Source organism: Giraffa tippelskirchi, chromosome 5 (genome assembly GCF_054371585.1).
Source record: "Giraffa tippelskirchi isolate mGirTip1 chromosome 5, T2T-mGirTip1v1.2.pri, whole genome shotgun sequence".
Classification (NCBI taxonomy): domain Eukaryota; kingdom Metazoa; phylum Chordata; class Mammalia; order Artiodactyla; family Giraffidae; genus Giraffa; species Giraffa tippelskirchi.
In genome coordinates, this window is record NC_137279.1 from 177,800,120 (window position 1) to 177,819,889 (window position 19,770).

Sequence of the window (19,770 nt, forward strand, 5' to 3'; positions counted from 1 at the left end):
AACACATAAATGTGTAATATAATTTCAGAGAGTGCAAAGCTCTACAAAGAAAAACAAAGCAGGCAAGAGGAAAAAGGAGAGAGGGTTGGTTGGAGGAGGCCATTTTGTGCGGGTGACACGGGAAAAGTTAAGATGTCCTTCCCCTGTTCCCTTCCTCCCTTTCTTCCTTCATTCTTTCCATTTATTTGCAAACTTTTACTAAGCATCTACTGTATACCAGGGCCTGGGGGAGTTCCCAATCAGTGGGTTATAACAGAGTGTGACAGCAAAGCCTGGGGCACTGTGGGAGCATGAAGGAGGAGCAGCCACCCTGTGCGGGATGGAGGTGAGAAGGGTCAGGGAACAGAGAAGCATTTTCGTTGCATTTCCAGGTTTACTGTGGACAAAACTTCTGGATTTCAGGGGTCCCATTTTCTGCTCAAGGAAGTCATTCCTCCAAGGTATTTTAAGGATGTTAGGTCTACAAGAGGTTCTTAGAAGAAAGGGCCACCTCTGTCTACTCAGATTGGTGCCTTGCTTGCTTCAGGTCTGGAATCAGCTATCTGCTCTTGAATAAGGCTTTCCCTGTCCTCTGTCTGAAATGGCAACCCCCCACCGGACATGACTGAAGCGACTTAGCAGCAGCAGCAGCATTGCCATCACTAATGCTTTCTGTCCCCCTGCCTGCTTTAGTTTTTTCTCTTAGCATGAATCACTATTTAAGATACCATCGTATTTTACTTATTTGTCTTGTTTATTGCCTCTCTCTCCTGCTATACAGTACATTTCACAAGGTTAGGAATTTCTGCCTATAGTCACAGTCTCTGAAACATAGTAGCCATTCAATAGATGTTTATTGAAAGAAAGAAGGGGAAGGGGGAAGGAAGGCAGAGATGGAGGAAAGAAGGGAAGATAGGAAGGAAGGAAAGATGAGCCAGAGTCTGTCTCAAGACATCCTGTGAAACTTCTGTCCAAATCAAGACTCTGGGCCACCCGGACTCCCCAGATGGCAATTTACTTGTGGCACCTCTCACCTCTATGCCTCTCAATGTTGGTTCAAAGGGCCCTGAAATGGAGAAAAGAGGCTTTGCCCACTATAAACTCAGAAATTCAGCATCCAGGTTTTCCTGTTCCCTGACCTCTCTCACCCTCATCCCACACGTGAGGCTAGCTATGAAGACCTAGTTTATGTGTTCACAAGTTTTCACAAAGAGCTCAGTGGGTGGTGTGAGAAGTTGAAGGGTCCTTGCCCATGTTTCTGGGGTTGAGCAGAGATGGGGCTTCCAATCTAATGCTTTTCTGTGACAATTTCCTTTTGTCTCTGCAATTCTCTTTCAGGCAGAGGAATATGCCTTGAGAGCCCTCCATCTAGCCAAAAAACAGAAGCTCAGTGTCCAGGAACAAAACACCATTCAAGACTTACTAAATCTCATCTCAGCTGAGGAAGCTCAACCCATTACTTAGTGACCCATGAGCTCTGCATCAGGGACGATTGAGCATGTAATGTATTTCAGCCTTGCACAGGGGCATTGAGGTGCTATGAATTGCTGAAGTACCCCTCCCCCTGGTCCTCCGGGACTGCACTCGTAGCTGTGTTTTTATTGTTACACAGCATATGTTGGGGGAATGTAGAGCTTTTGGCACAGAGATCAGTAAAACTCTTGTTTATTATGACTTTATACGACTTTGAATAATGTGCTGTCAGTTCACTAACAAGGTATTTGTAATTAAACTGCAAATAGTTTATCCTATTTCTCAGAGGTCTCTCAGTGATTCATGCTTCATAGCTCTTTGCCAAAGAAAGGGGTAGGGATTAGAGCTATATTGGAGTACAGTTCCTCTATTCTGCTGTAATTAAGTTAGCATTAATTTGAGGTAGATTGTGATTAAAATGCCCATTATGATTCCTAGAGCAATCACTAAGAAAATTACTCTAAAAACAGTTAAAATCAACAAAGAAATTAAAATGGCACACTAGGAAAGATCCACTTAATGGAAAAGCAGGCAGTAAAGGAGGAATGGGGGAACAAAAAGGGTGTGTGACACATAGAAAGCAAATTGCAAACTGCAGACATAAATTGGAGGTCTTGAGCAGAAAAGGCCCCTGGGGCCTTTCAAGGAGCTCCAGTAGAGATGGGCCAAGTTACCCTTCCAAGCTGGTGTCTCTTTCCTCAGAGAGTTATTTGAAGTGGACGTGAGTCATCTCTACTGTCTAGGGCAGAAGTGCTCTGGAAGGTCTCTTGTGATGTAGGGGACAGAGCGCAGGCACTGGAGCAAACATGCCTGGTTCAGATCCCAGCTTTCTTACATAATAGCTCTGTGACCCCCCACTCACTGCCCCCACACACTCAATCTCATCATTACATTCTAAGATGGCCCAGGTGTGGCCATGACTGTATCAACTTGTCCCATTGAGGACTCTGGTCATTTAGTGCGGACATTTTTGCTCCAGACTCGCCAAGCAGCCTGCCCATTAGCTCTTTGCTTTCTGGATAGATCTAAACCAGGGAGAGGATATGCAAATCAAGGACCTGTCAAAGGACTTACCTGGTGGCCCAGTGGTTAAGGATCCACCTTGCAATGCAGCGGACAGTGGTTTGATGTCTAGTCTGGGAAGATTCCCCATGCTACAGGGCAACTAAGCCCATGTGTCACAATTACTGAGCCCGCACTCTAGAGCTTTTGAGCTGCAACCACTGAGCCTGTCCACCTTAGAGACTATGTTCCACAACAAGAGAAGCCACTGCAGTGAGAAGACTACGCACTGTAGCTAGAGAGTAGCCCCCACTCGCTGCAATTAGAGAAAGCCCATGTGCAGCAATGAAGACTAGGGCAGCCAAAAATAAAACAAATTAGAAAAAAGAAGGACCAATATGGCCACTATGGAGAACAATATGGAAACTCCTTAAAATATTAGGAATAGAACTACCATATGACTCAACAATCCCACTACTGGTCATATACCCTGAGAAAACCGTGACTGAAAGAGATGCATGTACCCCAGTGTTTGCTGCTGCACTATTTATGATAGTTAGGACATGGAAGCAACCTAGATGTCCACTTTAAGATGAGTGAATAAAGAAGTTGTGGTACATATATACAATGGAGTATTACTCAGCCATAAGAAAAGAACACATCTGAGTCTGTCCTAATGAGGTGAAAGAACCAAGGGCTTGTTACACAGAGTGAAGTTAAGTCAGAAAAACAGATATCATATATTAATGCGTGTATATGGAATCTAAAATAATGGTACCAATGAACTATTTGTAGGGCAGCAATAGAGATGCAGACACAGAGAACAGACTTATGGACACAGCGGTAGAAGGAGAGGGTGGGACAAATTGAGAGAGTGGCATGGAAACATATACATTACCATATGTAAAATAGGTAGACAGTGGGAATTGGCTGTATGTCACAGGGTGCTCTGATGGGTGGAATGGGGGTGGGAGATGGGAGGGAGGTTTAAGAGGGATGGGACATATGTATACCTATGGCTGATTCATGCTGATGTATGGCAGAAACCAACACAATGTTGTAAAGAAATTATCCTCCAATTAAAAAAACTCTTTTTAAAATGAAAAAAATGTTACCTCAATATAACTTTTAAAAAATACGTATTATGGAGTGTTCATACTTAAGGTGGACAGTTATATATAAAGAAGAAATAGAAACCGCCCTAGAACTCCTCATAGAGAGATACCATAGCTAACATTTTGGATATTTTTTCTAGACATAAAAATATATCTAATAGAGATCAGTCTTAAGTACACTCTGTTCCCTAATTTTTAAATGTATATCATGTCATCTCCCCGAGTGAGAAACACAACCCGAAATGGCTCATTTTCCCTTATATATGGTCGTGTAAATGAATCACTTTGCTGTATGCCTGAAATTAACACACTATTATAAATCAACTATACTTCAATAAAAATTTAACTATCCCCCTAAAAAAAGAGGACCTCTCAGAGAGTTTTATATTCCTCACTGAAATTAATTCACTCAGACACATGTAATATTAATAAAAATAAGTCAGATGGCTACTTTGCCCCTTAGGATCTAGGTAAAATCCCCCTGGGGCATACTTAGGCTTCTCAAAGACTGTGAAGTCCCAAGGGCCTTACTTTTGTACCTCTCTCTTGCTTTCATTTTTCGCTTCAGTTACCTTCACGCTTCCCACATCTTGTCTTGTAGCTGTTTTTTTCATCTCTTTAGGGACACAACTCCTTCTTGATTCTCACCTCAAATATGAGCCAGCTCTTCCAAATACATCTTTAATGAAATTCGGGGGAGTGAAGAGAAGAATGAACAGTTCTTCAGCAGATAATTCAAAGAAAAATATCAGAACTTCCTTATTCTAAAGAAGTCCTTCAACATCCATTTCACTAAACTCCAACTCTCTTCTTTACCATAGTCATTGGCCTATTTTCCCCCTCCTCCCTGATTTCTGTTCTTTCCACACCTGAATTCTTGTTCATGAATCCTTCTCCACTGAGTATATTAATAACATTATTGCTTCAATTTATTGTTCCTGTCGACTGATTTTCCTCTTGGTTATGGCCCATAATGTTCTGCTTTTTTGCATCATGTCTAGTAATTTAATTTTCAGTCTTTCTGCTTTTCTGAGATTTGCATTTAAAGCTATAATTTTCCTCTAAATTCTGCTTTCATTGACCCCACATACTATTAAAAACATTTTTGCTATCATTTACTCTAAATAGATCTTAATTTTTTATGATTCATAAGTCATTTAGAAGCATGATTCTTAATTTCTAAAAGATGGTGACTTTAATTACCTCTTTGTTGTTTTCCAGCTTAATTTTATTGAGATCATAAAATATTCTGTGTACAATTTTGACTTTAAGAAATTATTTGAAGTTTTCCTTATGGCCCAGGGTATAGTTAATATGTATTTGTAATTGTTTTGTGTGTACTGGAAAAGAATGGCGTTGGGCACAGTGCCCTATATATGTCCATTAAATCAATTTTTTTCACATTTTCAAACTTTGCATCTTATTGATAAATTTCTAATTTATTTCTGAGAGAGTTATATAAAATACCTCCAATATGATTGTGAATGTATCTATTTTTCCTGCAGTTCTATCAACTGTTGCTTTACATATTTCAGGGCTTCATTATTAGGCAAGTACAAATTCAAATATTTTCCTGGTAAATCGAATCCTTATTTATTGTATTTTGAAGTGATTCTCTTAATCTCCAGGAATGCTTTTGACTTTCAGTTCAGCTCAGTTCAGGTGCTGAGTTGTGTCTGACTCTTTGTGACTCCATGGACTGCAACACGCCAGGCCTCCCTGTCTAACACCAACTTCCAGAGCCTACCCAAACTCACATCTATTGAGTTGGTGATGCCATCCAATTATCTCATCCTCTGTCGTCCCCTTCTCCTCCTGCCTCAATCTTTCCCAGCATCAAGGTCTTTTCAAATGAGTCAGCTCTTCGCATGAGGTGGCCAAAGTATCGGAGGTTCAGCTTCAACATCAGTCCTTCCAATGAACACCCAGGACTGATCTTCTTTAGGATGGACTGGTTGGACCTCCTTGCTGTCCAAGGAACGCTCAAGAGTCTTCTCCAACACCACAGTTCAAAAGCATCAATTCTTCGGTGCTCGGCTTTCTTTATAGTCCAAATCTCACATTCATACATGACTACTGGGAAGACCATAGCCATGACTACCAGACCTTTGTTGGCAAAGTAATGTCTCTGCTTTTTAATATGCTGTCTAGGTTGGTCATAACTTTCCTTCCAAGTAGTAAGCATCTTTTTATTTCATGGCTGCAGTCACCATCAGCAGTGATTTTGGAGCCCCCAAAAATAAAGTCAGCCACTATTTCTCCATCTATTTGCCATGAAGTGATGGGACTGGATGCCATGATCTTTGTTTTCTGAATGTTGAGCTTTAAGCCAACTTTTTCACTCTCCTCTTTCACTTTCATCAAGAGGTGCTTTAGTTCTTATTCACTTTCTGCCATAAGGGTGGTGTCATCTGCATATCTGAGGTTATTGATATTTCTCCCGGCAATCTTGATTCCAGCTTGTGCTTCATCCAGCCCTGCATTTCTCATGATGCACTCTGCATATAAGTTAAATAAGCAGGGTGACAATATACAGTCTTGACATACTCCTTTTCCTATTTGGAACTAGTCTGTTGTTCCATGTCCAGTTCTAACTGTTGCTTCTTGACCTGCATACAGGTTTCTCATGAGGCAGGTCAGGTGATCTGGGATTCCCATCTCTTTCAGAATTTTCCACAGTTTATTGTGATCCACACAGTCAAAGGCTTTGGCATAGTCAATAAAGCAGAAATAGATGTTTTTCTGGAACCCTCTTGCTTTTTCAATGATCCATCAGATGTTGGCAATTTGATCTCTGGTTCCTCTCCCTTTTCTAAACCAGCTTGAACATCTGGAAGTTCACGGTTCATGTACTGCTGAAGCCTGGCTTGGAGAATTTTGAGCATTACTTTACTAACGTGTGAGATGAGTGCAATTGTGTGGTAGTTTGAGCATTCTTTGGTATTGCCTTTCTTAGGGATTGGAATGAAAACTGATCTTTTCCAGTCCTGTGGCCACTGCTGAGCTTTCCAAATTTCTCCATTCACATTCCAGGATGTCTGGCTCTAGGTGAGTGATCACACCATTGTGATTATCTGGGTCATGAAGATTTTTTTGTACAGTTCTTCTGTGTATTCTTGCCACCTCTTCTTAATATCTTCTGCTTCTGTTAGGTCCATACCATTTCTGTCCTTTATTGAGCCCATCTTTGCATGAAATATTCTCTTGGTATCGCTAATTCTCTTGAAGAGATCTCTAGTCTTTCCCACTCTATTGTTTTCCTCTATTTCTTTGCACTGATCACTAAGGAAGGCTTCAGCAATACATGAACTGTGAAATTCCAGATGTTAAAGCTGGTTTCAGAAAAGGCAGAGGAACCAGAGATCAAATTGCCAACATCTGATGGATCATCGAAAAAGCAAGAGAGTTCCAGAAAAGCATCTATTTCTGCTTTATTGACTATGCCAAAGCCTTTGACTGTGTGGATCACAATAAGCTGGTGGAAAATTCTGAAGGAGATGGGAATCCTAGACCACCTGACTTGCCTCTTAAGAAACCTGTATGCAGGTCAAGAAGCATCAGTTAGAACTGGACATGGAACAACAGACTGGTTCCAAATAGGAAAAGGAGTACGTCAAGGCTGTATATTGTCACCTTGCTTATTTAACTTATATGCAGAGTACATCATGAGAAACGCTGGGCTGGATGAAGCACAAGCTGGAATCAAGATTGCCGGGAGAAATATCAATAACCTCAGATATGCAGATGACACCACCCTTATGGCAGAAAGTGAAGAAGAACTAAAGAGCCTCTTGATGAAAGTGAAAGAAGAGAGTGAAAAAGTTGGCTTAAAGCTCAACATTCAGAAAACAAAGATCATGGCATCCGGTCCCATCACTTCATGGCAAATAGATGGAGAAATAGTGGAAACAGTGGCTGACTTTATTTTTCTGGGCTCCAAAATCACTGCTGATGGTGATTGCAGCCATGAAATAAAAAGATGCTTGCTCCTTGGAAGGAAAGTTATGACCAACCTAGACAGCATATTAAAAAGCAGAGACATTACTTTGCCAACAAAGGTCTGTCTAGTCAAGGCTATGGTTTTTCCAGTGGTCATGTATGGATGTGAGATTTGGACTATAAAGAAAGCTGAGCACCAAAGAATTGATGTTTTTGAATTGTGGTGTTGGAGAAGACTCTTGAGAGTCCCTTGGACTGCAAGGAGATCCAAGCAGTCCATCCTAAAGGAAATCAGTCCTGAATGTACATTTGTAGGGCTGATGTTGAAGCTGAAATTCCAATATTTTGGCCACCTGATGTGAAGAGCTGACTCATTGGAAAAGACCCTGATGCTGGGAAAGATTGAAGGCAGGAGGAGAAGGGGCCAACAGAGGATGAGATGGTTGGATGGCATCACCGACTCAATGGACATGAGTTTAAGTAAACTCCAGGAGTTGGTGATGGACAGGGAGGCCTGGCATGTTGCAGTCTGTGGGGTCGCAAATGTCGGACATCACTGAGCGACTGAGCTGAACTGAAAAACCAGGATGCTCTCTAACATATTCTCATTAGTACAATCATTGAAATTGGGAAATTAATCATTAGTAGGATACTATCGAAGAATGAAATACAGACCTTAATTCAGATATCACCCATTGTCATAATGATGTTCTTTAGAGCAGTGATTTCCAGCCTTTTTGGCACTAGGGACCATTTTTGTGGAGAGCAATTTTTCCACAGACGAGAGGGGGTGGAGTGGCTTTGGGATGATTCAAATGCATTATATTTATTGTGCACTTTATTTCTATCATTATTACATCAGCTCCACCTCATACCATCAGGCATTAGATCCCGGAGTTTAGGACCCTCACTTTAGAGCAAAAGAACATCCCTAAGCAAGCAGTGCATCCAGTTGCTGTCTCTTTAGGCCTTTAGATGTGACACAAGGTCCTGCTACTCACATCTTGTCTGACTTAGAAGGGATTCAGCCAAAACTTCTAACAAATGAAGAAGCCAAGGCCTGGGAGCTGTGAAGAGCTGTGATTCACTGAGAGTACGGTAGATCTGAGGCCAGGGGAAGAGCGGTAATCCTTGGGGGAAGCCTATTCCCTGATTGAGGAAACTCCTGCAGTGAAAAACACAGCTGCAGGGAAAGCAGTGAAACGGAAACCAGCCTGACAGCCAGGTGGGTGTCAGCAGCACAAAGTGGGGACAGTCTCAGGGGATGCCCATGGACCATTGGAAAGCAGGAGGGGAAGACTCACTGGCTCTTTTCCTTGGCGAGAGGAAATCCCAAGCTAAAACACCTGGGGCAAGTGTCTGCAACCAGCCTAAAGACCCCTGCTGAGGCCTCTTCAGCCTGGTTTCCTCCAGAGCCACAGAAGAGATGGTGGGAAAGCAGGTACCACCCTTCCCAGGGGACTTCAGGCCCCATTGAGCACACTGGTCCACAATGCAGTAAATCCAGTTCTTCTGAGACAACTAGGGGAAGTTTCTATGTACTGGGTACTAGCCAGGATCAAGGAATTACTGTTAATTTTGTTGTATGTGGTATAGGCATAAGGGAATCTCTCTTTTTTTTAAAGTGGAATAGACACGTTAAAAAATGTATTTATTTTTAATTGGAGGATAATTGCTTTACAATATTGTGCTGGTTTCTGCCATACATCAGCATGAATCAGCCATAGGTATACATATGTCCCCTCCCTCTTGAATCCCCCTGCCAGGTTCCACCACATCTCACCCCTCTAGGTTGTCAACAGAGCACTGGTTTGAGCTCCCTGTGACATGCAGTAAATTCTGACTGGCCATTGAGAGAGTAGCATGGAAACATATATGTTACCATATGTAAGATAGCCAGTGGAATAGACTTTAAAAAAATATATTTATTTGGCTGTGTCGAGTCTTAGTTGCTGCACACGAGATCTTAGTTGCATCATGAGGAAATTTTTGTTGACTTGGCACGTGGGCTCTCTAGTTGCTGTGGATGGGCTTGGTAGGTGCAGTGAGTGGGCTTAGTGGCCCTGTCCCATGTCCCCTGCATCGCAAGGAAGATTCTTAACCACTGGACCACCAGGGAAGTGCCGGAAAACTGTGTTAAAAATGAGATGCCTGCTGAAGTATGCAGGGGAGAAAGGATATGGTGCATGGGAACTGTTTTTAAATGCTTAAGAAAAGAAATAGGTAGATACAGTAAAAATTGAAAATTTTGATAATTTAAAACTAGAGGAATTCATTAAACCAGCCTCTCTACTTTTATGTCGTTTGAAGAATTTCATATAAAATAAAAAAGAAGTTCGGGTCACATTCCCCAGTGTTTGGTTGAAGGACAATGTGGGTGGCCCAACACAGCAGCAGCCTGGCTGCAACAGGGCCTTATCCCTGTGCCTCTCTTCCTAGGCGGGGTTGGGGGGGCTCCCTGACCCTCACCAGTTGGGGAACAGCCTTCGTTCAAGGTCCTCAGGCCTGGTGCTGCCTGGAGTTAGTTCCTGAAGCTCTTATCGCTGTTTCTCCCAGGAAGTCTTTGGAAATGTCATGCAAACAAGTTCTAAAGGCTCTTGCAGTGAGTACCCAGATCCTTCCAGTGCCCTGGGACCCTTCCTGCACCACACAGCCATTCCCAATGGCTTTCAGCTCTCACTTGCTATTTGCATCTTCATTCTAAAGTCAGTCCAGGAGAGTATGCTGAGCAGGCCCACAACAAGCTCATACCATCTGCATTAGTATTTTCCTCCATCATCTTGACAGTTGAGAGCTGGCAACATTGCAGTTCAGACAGCACTCTGCATTTGAAAGGAAAATTACGGTTTTTCAGAATGCAGCTGGCGTGCAAGTGAATAGGACAAAGTTTCTATGAAGACTTTTCCTCATTTTATGATATGAAAATAATAAAATGTAGATTCAGCATGTGACTTTTACTGAAAAAGAACCACCAAAAGGGTCAGAGATTTGGGGACAAAGGCAAACAAAGCATTCTGTTCCACGGCAATAATTTTAATAAAAACTAAAACCAGCAAAACAGTCATTTAGAAATGATTTCTTCTCTATGGGAAAAGTTAACATCGTTATTACTGTTCAAACCACTTGGAAATGAGCTCTTTGGGTGACTAGTTAAGATATATTCTTTTAACAATTTTATTTATTTTTATTTATTTGGCTGCATTGGGTCTTAGTTGCAGCCCACAAGATCTTCATTGCATTGTTCAGGATTTTTCATTGTGGCACATGGACTCTGGTTGCAGCACACGGGCTCAGAAGTTGCAGCGATGCATAGGTTTAGTTGCTCCACGGCATGTGGGATCTAAGCTCCCTGACGAGGGATCAAAACTCGTCCCCTGCCTTGGAAAGCGGATCCTTAACCTCTGGACCACCAGGGAAATCCGGAGTCATATTCTTTGTGGCACATCTTCCGTTTGCCAGTTAGGCAAGAAAAACTACAATTCACTTTTCTGAGGGGAACTTAGCTGAAGTAGAGCCCACAGGTGAGCCAGAGCCTCAAAAACCCGTAAGTTCAGGAGCAACCCAAACAGATTTCTCATGTGTGAAAAAACACAGAAAAATAGAACAAGCAGAGAAGCTGAATTTTCAAGCGTTTTTCTTCAAGTCAGTTCTGCACATTATAATAGGACACTGACTTCTGAGGAATCCATCACACACGCTACCTCCCTGGAACCAAGATGTTTCAATTCTTCAATGTATCAATTTCTTTCTTGGTTACCCAGTGGCACTGGTATGCTGATAAATGTTTAACAGGCATCTCCCCCCGGGGGAAAACGATATACCGTGTTTGCCCATCTCTGTGGGGATGGATATCCCCACCACGGTTGATTTCCGATTACCAATGTTATGTCACTAAACAGTGCATTTGGGTACAGACGCTCAGCTGCACACCATTCTGTGGCATTTCCACTATACAAACACAATAGATGTCAATAACCTCAGGAGCACACACAATAGTAAAAGGTAGTAAAATAATTAGGAAGTGATGAGTTTTGATTATTTTTTACCTATGTTTTAAATATATTTTAATTGTAGGTTTATATAATATATATTTAATGAAATATATATATTTAATAAAATACATATATTTCATTAAATATATATTTTATTTGGGCTTCCCTGGTAGCTCAGCTGGTAAAGAACCCACCAGCAATGCGGGAGACCTGGGTTCAATCTCTGGGTTGGGAAGATTCCCTGGAGAAGGGCATGGCAACCCACTCCAGTATTCTTGCCTGGAGAATCCCATGGACAGAGGAGCCTGGCAGGCTTGCACGCGTATAACAACAGCTCACGAAATTCCTGAAAAGGTAACAATCCGCTCTCATGGGCTGGTCCAATCTGGTACAGCACACCACTGGTACTCTGGGGGCCCCTGGGTGGGACTAAACAAATCAGCCACCTGCCTGGTCCTGCCACCACAAAGACATTTATTTATTAGTTCTAGACCAAGAGACCATGCTCTTCCCAGATAGTAGAAGCAATGTTCCTTCTAAAGAGGAGATCCTGGGGTCCGACGGGGGCCAGGCCCAGGGCAGCAGAATTTTAGCTGCTTTATTGGCTAGTTCCATTTGCTCTCAAGGCTGTCATCCCTGCCAAGTCCAGATGGTGCTGTCGGGCTATCAGAGTTCTCTGCACAGCCCACCCCCCTCCCCCAGCCTTCTGACTCCCTTCACCCTCTGTTTGACAGATTTAATTCAAATCCTTGGCATCTCCTCCTTCCATTTGATGCAAAGCCAGTAAACCTCATACAGGAAGAGCCAAAGAAGCCAGGTGCTAAATCATCCAAGGTCACGCTGCTTCTCTGCTCTCCAGCCTCCCAGTTGTCTGTGGCAGCCTTTCCTCTAGGATTTTTCTAAGCCAGATACACCCTCTATATCTCACACTAGAGCATCACAGAATCTCAGGGATAGATGGGACCTTTCAGTCATTAAGCCTAAACCACAGCATGCTTGAGCAGCCACCAGCCCTGTCCCCTCCCTCCCCTGCATCTCTTTTCCCATCTGTAAAGCTGCTGTCTGCCAGCTTTTATCCTTTGGCACTGAGCCATGATCACGAGCAGGAGCTGTTTGTGACTGCTGACAGTGAAGGAAGCAAGAAGAGGAAAACTGCTGAAAGCCAGATCTGTGGTTAAGAGCTTCACATTCAAGACTGTGTTTATCTACCACATCTATAGGTGATGATGCAAAGGTTAAGCAAGATTAAGTGGCTTTCCTGAGGTCACATAAGCCATAAGTTATCAAGCCAGGATTTGAACCTGGGTAACTCAAATCAGCACCATTTACATCAATCTGTGTTGGCTTCCATAAAGCATGATGACCCTGACAGCTAGTGGTGATTATGGTGGTTGCCACGCCTGGCTAGGGTAGTGGGAATGAACAATGTATCACCCTAAGGGTCAGCATTTGAGTTCCTCTTGAGGAGGAAGTGATCTTTATTCAGGAAAATGCCTCTAATAAGCCACCCATAGTTGAAAGTGAAATCTTGAAGGTAGGGGTGTTGGCAGGAATCAAATTTTAAAAAATCAAATCAAAAAAGGAATGACTGTGCTGCCATCCATGAGAACATAAATGGATTTGGTTTGTCCCAAGAAGGGCTTCCCAGGTGGCACTAGTTATAAAGAACCTGCCTGCCAATGCAGAAGATGTAAGAGATGTGGGTTCTATCCCTGGGTTGGGAAGATCCCCTGGAAGAGGGAATGGCAACCCACTCCAGTATTCTTGCCTGGAGAATCTCATGGACAGGGGAGCTTGATGGGCTATGGTCCGTAGTGTCACAAAGAGTCAGACACGATTGAAGTGACTTAGCCTGCATGCACACAAGAAAGGAGACAAATATCATGTGGGGTGGAAGGTGAGTGGATTCTTCTGTAGGGTATCAAAGGAGTGTTTTATGAATGGGGGCTCCATGTCTGCATTGCTGTAAAGGCTCCCATTTCCTTCCACATCACTGAAACACACACAGGCACCCACGCCCACACTGACTCATTTGAACTTTGGTGTGCGTGGAAGTAGGGGTGAGAACTGAGTACATCTCAGCTGAGGCAGTGCAGAGATGAGACACCATTGTTGCTTAAAATGAGGAAGCAGAAGTCTGGAGTCAGCAGTGACTGCCCAAGATATAAGTCCCTTAGAAATCAGAGTTCCAAAGCCCCAGTCAGCAGACTTCTCTGGATCTCAAGGAGCAGGGGGCATCCTCAGCTGACACACCAGCTACAGCAGGCAAGAATCTCTCCTAGTGGCTGGCTGTAAGGGGGATGTCCTGTGGACCTGTGAGTGGAAGGAAACCTTTGACTTTGCAGCTGGTTGCAACTAACATGTTTATTGATTAGGATTTCCCCTCAAGTGTGCCTGACGGGAGAAGCCTGGGGCCTTTATGCCCTTGGCCTCCATGGGGGGCCACTAAGGCCTCTGGAAATCCAAGACATTCTGCAGTGAGGGAACATGAACAAAACTGGAGCCAAGGAAGCCTTCAGTCAGCTTGGCAGGAGCCTTCTCTCACATCCCACCACTGATGGGGTAAGATGGGGCTATATGCTCTTGGCTGCTCCACAGAAAGCACAGGTGATAAGCCAGCATGCACCTGGAAATCTCATATACACCTCTGCAGCTCTTACCTGAAAGCCATCCAGGAGCTGAATCCTTCACACCATGTTGATCCAGAGCAGAGGCTCAGCAGAAGGGGAATGGGTACAGGCTGGCCCCAGGATGGCAGCAAATGTTGAGGCCATGGAAGAACAGAGACACCCCTGGCATGCCAAACCAGTGCGGAGCCAGACTGCCTGGGTCCTAGCCTTGCTTCTGACCAGCTAAGTGAACATGGTCTCCGGGATTCAGATTTCCATCTATAGAATGGGGACTCAACTGGTTCCAAAGTCCTGCTCTTCCTGTGGCCTCAAATCTGGCTCGGTGGGTGACCTTCTTAGTTTCACCTCCGAGCCCCAGTGAATATGAAATTGCAGAGCAAGCTTCCCAACAAGGTTGGGATGCCAGCACAGGGCTTGGGACAGTGCCACAGGTCAGTGTGGGAATTGCACCTGGAGAAGGAAGTGGAAAGGCTTGAAGGGACAAGGTTTTCAAACTCTGCTGTGTGTTTCAGAAGGGCAGGCTGCAGTCTAGCCATAGACTTGGAAAGAAAATGTAGTATCATTTTAAGAAAGGATTAAGACAACATATTCCTGAACTGGGTGGTCTTCTAGGTGACAACTTTTTAAGCCACAGTCTGAGCTGGAGTTTCAGAAGCAGCCATAACCAGCCCCAGGTTTTCTACTAATATTAGGCTACAGCAGCAGGTCTAGGAATGCTAACTCCAGGGAGAGTGACAAGAGGATTGCTGTCAGGGCTCTTTCCAAAACATCAGCATAAAATAACAGCAGATAGAAGCCTGCTTACCTTCAGGTGCATAAGAAGTATTAGACCATTTTGCTGACTTTGGACTCACCCTCTGACATGGTTCTGTGATCGCCTGCACATGGCTTTCTTAGTCATTCACTTCCAGGAGGGTCAGTTCTTACCTGAGTGATTGAAGCTAGCTGCTTCAATCTTCCTCTGATTTACATTAAGAGTGTCCTCAAGACCAGCCTTCATCAGGACTTAAAAAAGGGATGTGTCTCTCCTACTTCTGCCAAGGTAGATGGGAATCCATGCATCTCATTTTCTTTACACAGAATAGTTTCTAATCTAACAAGTAGGTTAGATCCCTACCTCTCATCAATGTATATTCATGATTATTTCATTCAAACAACTCACCAAAGAGCCATTTCTTCCTTTTCTCACTAGAATTTCAGATGATCCCAACTTACCACTTCCACCAAAATGTCACAAAACTATTCCAGACCTTTCTCCTTCTCTTTCTTCCTCATCACTTCCCCAGCAGTCATGGAAGCCCCTTTGAGTTGGGAGCACTGAGTCTGCAATTGTGACCCTAATGGCTTATGATCTACTTTCACTGTTTATCAGACCCTCAAGACCTAAAGCCCCAAATCCACCTTCGAGGGGGGATACCCACACCCCTCAGCAATCAGACAAACAGCATGAAGACATTTTCCCAAGTGCAGAATCATATATATTCTGAGTGACTGAGCTATTGGCATTCAAGTTTTGACCAGTTTCAAGATGCTACTACCAGATAATGGGAAGACTGTATACAGACACTGCAATTTATGTTACATAAGGAAGACTGTTAGTTGATATACCAGTCAAGAGTTTCAGGTTATATACGATACATCCAGAAAGCTGAATACATTACTCCTTTCAGGTCATAAGACCTCTGAGAAGCTGCATCCATTTTCAGGCCCTCCACCACTGTTTAGTGTGCTGATGCCAAGAATTTATGGTCTCTTTCTTTAACTCCTCCCAGAGGAGGGGCAATAGGAAACTGGCATCTCTCTACCACCTCCCACATAATGCAGTCTCATTAATTAACTCACTTCAACCACAAAGCACACCCCCCGCAAGAGGTAAATAGAATAGGCATATCTCCTATCAGAAGAATGGAAAAATCGAGGTCAGAGTCAACTTGATTGTATAGGGTTATCAGCTGTTGAAGGGGAGAATCAGAATGAGGAGCTGGCTCTGTGCCCCATGTTCCCTCCAGCAGGCCCTGTGGGGAGTTGTGACAAGGGTGGCCCAGCCATCTGGCTGAGGCTCACAGGGCCCACAGCCAGCGTGGGAAATCCTGGAGCAAGGCTACGACCCAGCTGTGCCCCAGCTGTCTCTGCCTCTAGACAGGGCTGGGTTCCAAGCAATGATGCCAATGACTACAGATGTCACTAGCAGCTGGAAAATGGGCCCCTTTTGACAACTCTGGAAGCATCCTCTAGCTGCTCTGCTCAGGATGGGGCCCACTATTATCCCCTTAGGTAAAATGGAGAGACTGAGTTTACACTAAACTGTGGGAAGGAGTGGATGCAGCTTCCAGAAGGTCATCAACTTGGTTCAGTTTTACATAGAAAGCATCTGGCCAATTGCCACGAGAACAGACCTGGAACCATCTTTCTAAACCCACCCTGAGTGGTAAAGATAAGGTACATGTCTTAACCTATATAAAAGTGAAGGATTATCATTTTTCAACTGTATAGACACACGACTGGAGTACAGTTCAGTGGCATGCACCCTATGTTGACTGTATTTAAACTACTACTGCGTAGTGCAACGTCTCCATTATATGGTGCCAGTTTTCATTTGGACAACTGTTACTGAGATCTGATTTTAGCCACAGTATTTTCAAAGCCAATTTCTATTTAAATGTGTTGTGAAAGAAAACGGACTAGCTTGATTTTATACACATCTTACATTAAAGTTCAGGAATTCATACACCCAAATGGGTGTTGCTGCCTTCAAACTAAGTCACCTTGGGAAGTTGTGTGTTTAGTCGAGGGAAGCTGACCTTACTCAGAACATTTCTAGAACCCTCCTTGGAGCTATCCACCTGTAAGCTTCCTTAATGTTGTTGGTCTTTGTCCTTTAAGGGTAGATTTCTTTTTTGAGGAATGATTTTTTTAACAGCCAAAGAGCATGAGAAGATAAGTCTAAGTAAAATGAGCGATGGAGCTTGGGATGACCTCTGGGGAGGAGTGGTGTAAAAAATGAGGTCTGAGTATAAGGTGGTGAGGCCTCTTTTCTTGCATGGCTTCAAAGATAATTCCAAAGAGGAAGTCTATGTGGTCTTGGCACATGGAACATTGCAGCTCAAGAGTAAGGTCTCCCAAGGAAGTGAGTATGATCAGGTTGACTCTTGAGTGCATATGTTCCAGTTTATTTGGTTAAAAAGGTAGCCGTGTTCATTTTTGTCATAGTTCATATAAGCAGAAATGGAAAATTCCATCCATCGCTAGGATTTCTCCCAAAGGAAGGTCATCATCTACTGCTAGAAGAGTTAAAATGGAAAGCACTCAGTGTCATGTCAACATTATCCACTTTATCCACATTATCCTTCACCATCCCCCCAGAAGATGTGCAATGAGTTATCCTTGATACCTGAGTCTCCCCAGTGTGGAAAAGTGAGTAAAAGCAGGTCTCTGGAACCTGGGTAAGACTAGTATGTCAATGGGACTGGAGTGTGTTTCCAATGGCTCTATCTACCCAACAGGCCCACAACACCAACTCGTATGAGAAAAATCTCCTATAGCTAAGTACACAAAGTTTCAGCAGAGGAAGGGGGAATGATTATTTTTTAGTAGCTCTCTGGGATTAAAAACCCACTGGCTTCTGATGTCAAGTGAACAGGAGTCCACTGAAAAGAAGTCCATGGTGTTTTAGTGCACGCTTAAGGAAGGAAGTGTGTGGCCACTAGCTCATTGAAATGCATTTCCAGCTGAGGCCAAAGGCAGCAAAGGTGCAAGAGGCTGCTGGGTGGGGCTGGCGTTAATTGAAGCAGGGTCTATATATTTGGCCGAGCAGTTTGTAGAAAGCCCCAGTTACAGAGCAGGATGTCTGCCAACCACTTAAGTCAAAGGACGCTCAATCTCACTTTCTACAAAGTGCTTCATTGAAGATGCTAATGAGGAAGCTCCCTTTGAAACACCATATCCTGAGTGTCAGAGAAATATGGTCAGAACGGTGATTGATGGGGAGCAGAGACTGATTCTTTAACAGCATTGGGACTGTGTATTCTCTGAGCATCTCTCTCACACACACACAGGCGCACGCACACACACACACTCTTAATGAAGAGCACACAATTGCAGTCACGTTCCACCTCGTCTGCATGTGCCTCTGTCGGGTGGTTGCTCTTTTGTACAGTATCTCCAGGAGCAGTTCCAACTTAATGGGCTCCACTGCTAAAAGCCAAAGCACAGCACAGAGTCAGCGCCCCAAGTCAGCCGTAACATCCAAGTGCTTGCGGCAGACACTGGTCTCAAATCAATCAGTCGGGATGTTGTTCTCGGTGAGGGTTTTTATATTAGTGTTTCTAAAAACCACAAAGCTAGGCCATTTGCTTCAATCATCATTAGAAAGAATGCCGAGTGCCCAGATGGGATTTCTAGTTTCTGTGCAAATGAAATCACACTAGTCCAGATTTTATTCGCTCAAAACTACTAGGGAAGCAGTAGGATTTGGTTTCAGTGCTGCCAAAAAGCAGGAATTCACTTAAGTTTTAATTCTGAAGCAATCCTGGTGTTAATGTTGTAGCTGGGGTCAGGCGGCATGGGGGCCGGGGCCCCCGCTGTGCTGGCTGAGGAAGCCCGGATCTCTCCCAGTTCAGGCTCGCTCTCGCTGGAGGTAGACCCGCTGTTGATGGCATAGACGCTCTCCGCGACTCCCTGAGCTGAAGCACAGCCATCTGGCTCCTTCTTCTCCCTGGGGCTAGACAAGCCTGGGAGGACGGCCATCTTCCCGGTCTGCCTGTTGGGCAGCAAGGACATGGTGTAGTCTGCAATGATCCCGCCCACATCTAAGTTGCATGCCTGGTCGAAGGCTAGGAAGCCCACGTTGGCGTTTGCCTCACACACCACGAAGGAGCCATCGTCCATGATGAGAAGATCGATGCCACAGAAGTCCATGCCAAGGATGTTGGACACCTGGATAGCCAGCTGCTTGCCTTGTTCCGTCAGTGGGCACATGACACCCACGCCACCTGTGGGGAAATGACAGTGAGGTGATGGTGACACTGTAATCGAGCAGGACCCTACAGAGGCTTCCACCCCGACCCGTGTCCTCCGCCTGCCTTTCCCAGAATGGACCCCGACCCGTGTCCTCCGCCAGCCTTTCCCAGAATGGACCCCGACCCGTGTCCTCCGCCTGCCTTTCCCAGAATGGACCCCGACCCGTGTCCTCCGCCTGCCTTTCCCAGAATGGACCCCGACCCGTGTCCTCCGCCTGCCTTTCCCAGAATAGACCCTGACCCGTGTCCTCCGCCTGCCTTTTGTCTGTAGAAAAACTTGAGTCAAAGAACACATTTAATCAGAAAAGTGAGAACATGCAGAAAGAAAGGAAAACAATCCAGCAAGACAAAATAATGATACGTTAGCCATTAACAAAGCAAGGACCTTTAGCTCTCCCTCAAGGACTACAGATAATATTCTGAGCCATGTCCTTTGAGCTGTTTTGCAAATACTGAAACCCTCACCAGGCTGAAGGAGTTAACTGTATGCTGTCCACAAGCATGTAGACCCCAGGCCAGTAGGGACCAGAAGGTTGATGATGCTGAGTCCCCATTATCTCATCACTGACCAATAAGAAGAATGTCCACGAGCTGATCATGCCCAGCTCCTTGAATACTATGA

At 44.2% G+C, this 19,770-nt stretch overlaps 2 protein-coding genes across 15 annotated transcripts in view; one reads left to right on the top strand and one right to left on the bottom strand.

Annotated features, from left to right (window-relative positions):
• Positions 1 to 1,730, top strand: part of ZMYND12 (zinc finger MYND-type containing 12) — a 34,545-nt gene extending 32,815 nt beyond the window's left edge. For 8 of the 14 annotated variants that reach the window (XR_014054391.1, XR_014054389.1, XM_081492303.1 and 5 more), the window contains one exon: positions 1,318 to 1,730. Coding sequence is in view for 9 of the 14 variants with exons in the window: in XM_081492303.1 (XP_081348429.1) it covers positions 1,318 to 1,443 (126 nt within the window). In the remaining 5 variants the exon portion in view is untranslated. Of the gene's footprint in view, positions 1 to 371; positions 441 to 1,317 lie in introns of all 14 variants that reach the window. The other 6 variants (XR_014054392.1, XM_081492302.1, XM_081492308.1 and 3 more) reach the window with 2 other exon arrangements.
• Positions 1,731 to 18,548: 16,818 nt separating this feature from the next.
• RIMKLA (ribosomal modification protein rimK like family member A) overlaps positions 18,549 to 19,770 on the bottom strand; it is a 34,170-nt gene continuing 32,948 nt past the window's right edge. The window contains exon 5 of the mRNA XM_081492342.1: positions 18,549 to 19,121. Coding sequence (XP_081348468.1) covers positions 18,631 to 19,121 — 491 coding nt within the window. The 3' untranslated portion in view covers positions 18,549 to 18,630. The remainder of the gene's footprint in view (positions 19,122 to 19,770) is intronic.